The sequence below is a fragment of the Ascidiella aspersa genome, chromosome 1 (genome assembly GCF_963924565.1).
Source record: "Ascidiella aspersa chromosome 1, kaAscAspe10.2, whole genome shotgun sequence".
NCBI classification, from domain to species: Eukaryota; Metazoa; Chordata; class Ascidiacea; order Phlebobranchia; family Ascidiidae; genus Ascidiella; species Ascidiella aspersa.
Genome location: NC_139447.1, coordinates 3,364,261 through 3,371,929, shown reverse-complemented (window position 1 = coordinate 3,371,929; position 7,669 = coordinate 3,364,261). Strand labels below are relative to the sequence as shown.

The 7,669-nt window shown below is 34.9% G+C and overlaps 1 protein-coding gene across 1 annotated transcript; it reads right to left on the bottom strand.

Moving 5' to 3' along the window:
* Positions 1–795: 795 nt before the first annotated feature.
* On the bottom strand, positions 796–5,980 carry LOC146166575 (methyltransferase-like protein 27). The gene is made up of 5 exons (XM_083390915.1): positions 5,890–5,980; positions 5,165–5,317; positions 3,570–3,684; positions 2,527–2,647; positions 796–1,026 (listed from the first exon to the last, which is right to left on the bottom strand). The coding sequence occupies exons 1-5, from the start codon at positions 5,978–5,980 to the stop codon at positions 796–798; spliced, it is 711 nt and encodes a 236-aa protein (XP_083247041.1).
* Between the last annotated feature and the right edge of the window lie 1,689 nt (positions 5,981–7,669).

The window sequence follows — 7,669 nt, the reverse complement described above, 5'->3', positions numbered from 1 at the left end:
TTTATTGCAGGCGCACGATTCTCGAAAGAAGACGCCCTAACTTCATAAGTAAAAATACTTACTGTCTAAATATATATAGCGTATAATATTTTAATTTAAGTAATCTCTTTTGTTTTTTTTCCTTCAATTTGTTTTATTTCCTTCAATGAAGTGTTTTTTTTTCTTATTTTGTGCCTTTTGAAAAGTTGTGCATCATGTCTATCTTTTTGGAGTATCAACATTTGTTTGGCGTACAAAGTGTCCAAACGTGTTCGTTTTTTAAGATAATTCAAAGGTTAAATGCAGGATAATGAGCTTGGTAGACTCCATAGCACAAAGTCACACAACACTGTATAAGTTTTAGGCAAAAGGTGCTTATTTTTTTATAATTCACTGATCATTTCTGGCAAAGAAACGCACCACAATTTATTTTTTATTTTTGAATAGATGACATATATATTTTAAACAACAACAAATATATATATATATTTATATTTATATTAAACAACAACAAAAATACCAGCAATTTCAAGTACAAACACAAACTACTGTCAAATTGATTAAATCCAATGCCAACGCTAAAATAATCCACAAATTCCTACAAATGGCTGATTTCTTCCAAGCAATATCGGCCAGGTATCGTATGAACAGAACTACGAGCAAAACTAAGAAGAAAATTGGCACAAAACAGAAAAAACAGCGTTTAGGGTCGACTGAAAAACAACAAACTGAGCAAATTGAGCACGCCGAGATTCTTAAAGAACGTTCCGTACGTTGTATATGCAGGCTTGTGGCTTTTCCCCTACTAAACCGCGTTCAGCATTTCTTGTAAACGAAAATGTGACTGCGGATTCGTTCCTTTTCCGCTTCGCTGACATTCCACTCATAGAGATCGAACTCTTCGCGAGCGGTGACCTCACTGATGGCGTCACAGTCGCACAGCCCCCTTAAAACGCCCATGAGCGACTGGTTGTAGGGCGCCATCTGTTGGGTTATCCGATTGGTGAGGATGAAAATTCCGCCCGTTCTCAGAACGCGAAAAATGTCCTGAAGGAAAACAATATTTCGCTGTATTGAGCTTTATGGTAGCTACAAATTGAGTTCATCAACTTTAACAGTGTTGTAATTTATTTAAGTTAATGACTTGATTCAAGTGCACTTAAGTCACCGTTTGGGTGTTAATTGACTTGACTTAAGTCGTTTGGAAAAAATGACTTGTCTTAGGCCTGAGTTATTAAGTAAAATGACTGACAGCAGTTTTCGATTAGTATTTGTTAGTACGGTAGTACATGTCAGATCAGCACTTTTTTGTGGCGTGTCGACTTGACTTGGACTTGATTCAATTTATGTTTTTGTGCATGTTTGCAAACATCGAAAAAACACAAGGACAGCGAAAGGACCATTCGGTCATCGAGTCGAGCTGCCCATGAGTTGTTGATTCAAATGGCTTTGGTTGACATTACGTGTTTTAGTTAACATTTTTGTTTAAATTGAGTTATTTAACCAGTGTTTACACGTGAAACGATTAGATGGCTATACGATTTTGTTATTTTTAGTTGACTTATTGCTTATAATCGCATAAGTTTACCAATTTTATTGATTTATTATTTTATTTTTGTATGGGTGATTTGTACTTGGTTTAAACTTACACACTTGATGTTAAACCAGAATCCTTTGGTTTTTTACAATTCGTATTCAGGCAGATTATGCTATTCGACAAACAATTATTCTTATTGACAATGCTGTCAGATTGCTGTTTAGGTGAGATTTATAGACTTGTCCTAAATAAGAATTGACTTATTACATTTTGAAACGACTTAACTGAAATTAAAGTCACTTCAAAACGACTTGTTTACAACACTATAAAATCATTTTGGATTTCTACTATCACGTCGTAGTTTAAATTATTTTGATAAATAGCGTTGCTTACTGCAAATAATTAATTTTCCAGTATTATTTAAGGCTACTTTGATTTGTAAAGGCCGTGTTCCTTGCGCCCCCCACGATATTAACTAAGTATCTAACAAAAGTATGCTTTAGTTGTGAACATCAGTTGTACAAATGACAGGTTACAATGCTACTATAGAAACTTTATTTTTGAAGAGTGAGGTTGAGTTTTAAATATCAGTCTTTGATCAGCAACAATAACACATAAGTTTTTGTTGCGTTGAATACTGTGTGCTCTAAATCGTTGTTAACGCTGTTCAACGTTCTAGGTAGCACTTCCTACAATAAGCACATGGCCTACCTTTATGCAGTCAGGTTGAATCATCGCAGTTCCCGATTAGTATGTGTTATAGTTAATAGTTCATGACAGATCACACATTATCTTTTTAGTTGAATTTTAATTAATCATTTTTCGTTTTGTATCAGTGATTTGACTTGGAAATGACTTGCTCTGATTATGACTTGACTGGGACTTGACTTGTTATTTATTCAAAAATACTTGACTTGGACTTAAGTTATTTTACAAATGACTTGTCTGGGACTTAAGTCATTTCCAAACGACTTGTTCACAACACTTTATTTTATACATGTTGGATTTACCTTTATGCAGTCAGGTTGAATCGTCGACGGGCTAAAGCTTCCCCCTGCAACAGCCAGATCAAAACTGTCGTTTTCAAGAGGAATTGGATTGCTGCTCGTTAAACAATGGTAGATCGAGTTTCTAAGGCAAAAAACGCACGTTGTTATAAATACACAGGCGTGTATGGGAACACACAATTGGAGCTTTATTTAAAGCAGAATAAATATTTAAAGCAGAATAAATATTTAAAGCAGAATAATCTATAGAAGTGTTTCTAAACCTTTTTTGCGGCGACTAAAATACTGACATAAGCCATTTCTTCCTTTTGCTTCCACCATTTTTATAAGTATTGGTTAAATTCTGCTTAAAACTCAATAAATCCAAAATCCAAACATATAAAACCGCAGTCGGCGACATAATAAAGCCAAATATGTAACCACGTCAGAATAGATTTTAAATCGGCTGAATAGGACCTAAACTAGTCAGATCAAGTCATAAATAGTGGAATATGGACTAAATGGCCAAAATAACGTCTGGAAATGCTAAGAGAGGTTATAGGACGATCGGGGCCGTCGATATGGCACCGGATGTTTTGCTGTCCACGTTTAGGCGCTCTAGTTTGTACAGCCCCGTTAGGGCGCCGCTGTTTCGGCACCACATTTTGCCCCTGTTTTGGGTTTTGGGCCGGGCAGTGGGTGGGGTTAGAAATGGGCTAAGGTTAAAACATTGGGTTGGGTTCGGGGCTAGGTACAAGGTTATATAGGCCCTATTCTGGGTCATACTGACTGGATTAAGTTTATCGTCATAACGATTGGGTTACATTCTTACATTCGTACAAAATTTTATTTTTTTATTTTGTTTCGATCATGTTTTGTCTTTAGTGGTTGCCATCAGTGGTTACATTGTATTTGGTATTTTGTAGTTTTTGTTGTAACCTAAATTCTTTATACCATCAGGGTTAACTGTCTCGAAAACTATTTTATGGTTGTATTTACAAAGAAACCATTATCTTGTCTTAAATCCCCCCCAAAATTCAACAAATTAAAAAAGACCGAAAAGTGACCTGTAGATATCCGTTAGTGTTCTAGTTTTCTTCACCATGTTTTGGCAGTAATCTAAAGCAATGATTTCTCCCTTGAAGCCGTTGTTCCTCAAAGCTTTTCCAACCAACCCAGTGCCTAGATGAGATGAAAAAATACAACAAATTACTGATATTTATGTTTTTGTAAAATCATAGCGAAGCTCTGAATTTGAAACCCCATAAAGCTATCGCCTTAGGCCTTAAACGGGTTACGGGTATTACCTTTTTGAAGGACAAAATATACAGGTTTATATAGATTTACATCGTTTCCCTTTGTACATCTTCTTATTTCAAAACCAAATGCACGCAAACGCCGTAAAACACAAGAGGAAATCGAAAAGGTATTAGAACAGGAACTAGCAAAAACCCATTTAAAGCAAAATAGGATTTTGACGGCGTTTTTTATTTCCATGAGCGTTATGCTATAAAATCCTTAATACTGGACAGGAAATAGTGAAAAAAATTCAAAGCAAAATACGACTAAGATGATTTAATACATATTAAAAATATATTTTTAGAGACATTCTTTCATTTTTATAGTACCTTGTTTGCCTTTGAAATGTTTAAATAAAAAAGTGTTGTTTCAGAGGATTTAAAGTGTGTAAATGTTGTTTGTTATGTCATTAACACAATATTTAAACTGGCAATTTTCTTGCTCCTTCTACTGCAAAGTTGTTAGTTTATAGTGCTTTTTGTCAATTTTTCGTTTTGACCTAAAGTATAAGGCGAGCCCTTGATTTCTTGCGACCCCCTTGAGGTTTGGGACGGCTGCGGAGTCGGTTAAAAAAAACTCGAGTCCGACTTTAGCCAAATTTGAGTTTTTATCGAGTCCCGAGTCTAGCTCCGACTCTGCAGCCGGTATTCCGCCAATTTACTTCACTAAACTAACGTGGATATTCAGAAACCCTATTCCTACCTTACACTTTCCTATACTTCATTTTTTTCTGCCTTAGGCTATTAGATGTATATGTGGTACTGCGCATCTATCACTCGGAACTCAGGTGTCTTACTCAAGTCTCGAGTCCGACTCCAGCAAAACAAACCGACCCCGTCGAGTCCCGAGTCCGACTTCGCAGCCTTGGTTTACGAATCCCAAGTTGGGAACCACTGTGTTGGCCCTTATAAATCATCCGCATGCTAAACTCCCGTGTTGTAATGACCTAGTGACTTAAAAACAATTTGCTTGCTATATGCTGCGGTTTGTGTTATTTCCTATCAGAGTTAATTGCTCATAATCGGATGAATTTACCAATTTTAATAGTTTAACGCTTAATTGTTTTGACAAGGACTTAACTTGCAATTGACTTATTGCTCCAAATACCACTTGACTGGGACTTGGCTTCTTATTTAGTCAGAAAGACTTGATTTGAACCTAAGTTCTTTTAAAAACGACTTGACTTGGACTGAAGTGCTTTTCAAAAAGACTTGACTTAGACTTATGTTCATTTAAAAATGAATTGACTTGGACTAAAGTTTTTTTTCAAAATGACTTGATTTCAACTTCAATCTTTTTAAAATGACTTGACGTGGACATAAGTCATTTCAAAATGAATTGTTTACAACACTGCTAAACTCACCCGATCCGATATCAAGAATGTTCCACTTATTCTTTTGCTCTTCGCCTGCCAAGCGAGATGCCATTCGTGCGATCGCGGTGGGAGCCTTCCATTTCAGCAAGGCACAATCCTTGTCGTACGTCAGAGCCCATTCCTCGTAGTTCACTTTCACTTCTAAACTCCAACAGTAGCAAAATTTTCGCAATCGGTCAATCGAACAAACTTAACTGGCGAAATTTTTCGCACTGAACATTGTGCTTGGCTGTGGCTAATTTTACAAAACAAAGCAGTGTTTCTTCCAATCGATAAAACAAAAAGTCATTTAGTGAAAAAATCCAGTTAAACGAATTTCTAGCAAATGTTTAACTAATTTTACAAAAAAAACAATACTTTTTCATGGATTGAACAATTATCCCCTTCCCGAAATTATTTTTTTAGGCCATGAACAAGAAATTTTTGTAACTTGAGCTTAGATAGGCTATTTTATTCCTACAATTCATTTTTTTTATTTTTACAATAAAACTGTTTGGTTATAAGAAAGTTAAATCGCAAAGGTAGAAACGGTTTGACGAATTATTCAGGGGTAGTTAATTACGATAATTTATTGATTTTTTTATGTTTCACTTATTTTTATATAAATAAACTGCATTTTTCATCAAAGAAAATATTTAATCAAATTTTCCCCCGAAATCGCATTTGGAAAGGCAAAGTTTTACTGCGTAACTGTTAAGAAATGCCAAACCAACCTTCTTCCGTTCCTTGTTGATATTTCAAGTTCATGTTGATGTAGGAATTTTTTACTTCGTCCTCAACCGGAGACCTCCATTGCGAGTCCATTTCGATTTCAACTAAAGTTTAGAAACTTGACGTTTGAGTCTGTTTTTATATTACCGAAACTGAAATGGAAGTATCGGCTTCACTAATTTTTAGTGTTGTAGAGTGTAGACAATTCCTTAAATTCCAGTTTAGTTTGTTAAAATGCTTCACTTTAAAGAAAGTAAGTCCCAGTCGAAGTAACAAAATGTTACCGGAACCCTAACCAATTAACTTTGATTCAAGTTTGTAAAATTGATTTTAAGTTCAAAGTAATACTACACATAAGACTTTAGTGAAATCAAGTAACTGAGTTACCGAAACACTAATTTGATAAAAAAAAAACAGAAAATGCCTTTCTTATCTTTAAACAACAAACGTAAACTTTTAAAATCGTTCACATTATCTAATTATGGTAATCAGGTGGCACTATACAACAACAAATTGTATTGATTCTCGACAAGCTTTCACACAACCGTTCTTTTTCTGGCCAAAGGCTTGTTTTTATATGTATATAGTGCCGCCTGATTAACTTGTTAAAACTCACAGTAGCTGAACACCGCTGCCAATTAAGCTTAGGAAGACAACATACATTCATAAACATTCATGATTTGAAAAACACAAGCTGACTGCAAGCTGCTCTGTCGAGACACAGCTATACCGATACTAAAACAGACAATTTTCAAAGATCAAGCTGCTTTTTTCGTCGCCTTTTTTGGCCAAACTGTGCTTTTTTCTCTGCTGAAGGACAAAAGTGGCCAAAATGAATAGCACTACGTAATGCATGTCATGAAAGCGACTTCACTTATCTGTACGATGCCTTACGCTCGAAGGACGCTTTCTATTTAAATGCGCCTATTTTAATCGTAAATTATAACGTTAGATTACTGTTTGTTATTGATAAATTGTGGCAGCTGTTATTTCGTCTAGTATTGAACAAAGCCGAACAGAATCCATTTGAACCTTCTTTACTATATATATTATACATTTTTCACGTTTATTAATAATTAAACAAAAAAACGTCAATACAAAATTTTGTAACCGGTTAGCGATCCCTAATATTTACAGTTATTCTTCGCTTCATGAAAAACGAACCCCGGTCTAAAACTTATTTCTTTTACTTGAGAATCGTTTTAAACACCCGAATAATTTCGTTGAGTTTTATTCGATGCTATAAATTAATTCGCATATTGCAACAAGAAAAGAGCGCTGTAGATTGCATAGTGCGTGCAGAAAAACAAATCACAAATCGGTGAAATCACAATACATAGAGCTGTGGCGAGCGGCTTGCTGCGTTCTTTACCAAAGCCAATATTTTTGTCGCCTATTTAAATGTTCAAATGTATCCTTTATAGCTGGGCATTCGTTAAGGGCAAAATTACGCGTTTGAACGTATCAATGATTAAAACGCCCAATTTTTTTTTAAATTATAGAAATCCCAAATAAATATGGGCATCCTTAACTAAAAATAAAAAAAAAATGTGCTGATATTAAAATACAAACTTTAAAGCTGGAATGGCAGGATTCTATGTTTTTAATTTGAGATTACTAAAGAATTAACAGGAAAAAATGCCGGTAGCTTAATTAACACCTAACAAAAGTAAAATATATAATTAACAAAACTTGAAAAAGCACTGCATCGGACAGTAATGCAAGTTTCCAACAAAAGTTATGCAAATCGCCATCTTGAATCTGTGGTTTAGTCTAGAAAAT

Coding starts and splice junctions, on each gene's coding strand:
- LOC146166575 (XM_083390915.1), bottom strand. CDS start 5,980: ATGGACTCGCAATGGAGGTCTCCGGTTGAGGACGAAGTAAAAAATTCC. Junction 5,318..5,889: donor TCAACAAGGAACGGAAGAAG/GTTGGTTTGGCA, acceptor GTTGGAGTTTAG/AAGTGAAAGTGAACTACGAG. Junction 2,648..3,569: donor ACACTAACGGATATCTACAG/GTCACTTTTCGG, acceptor TTTTTGCCTTAG/AAACTCGATCTACCATTGTT.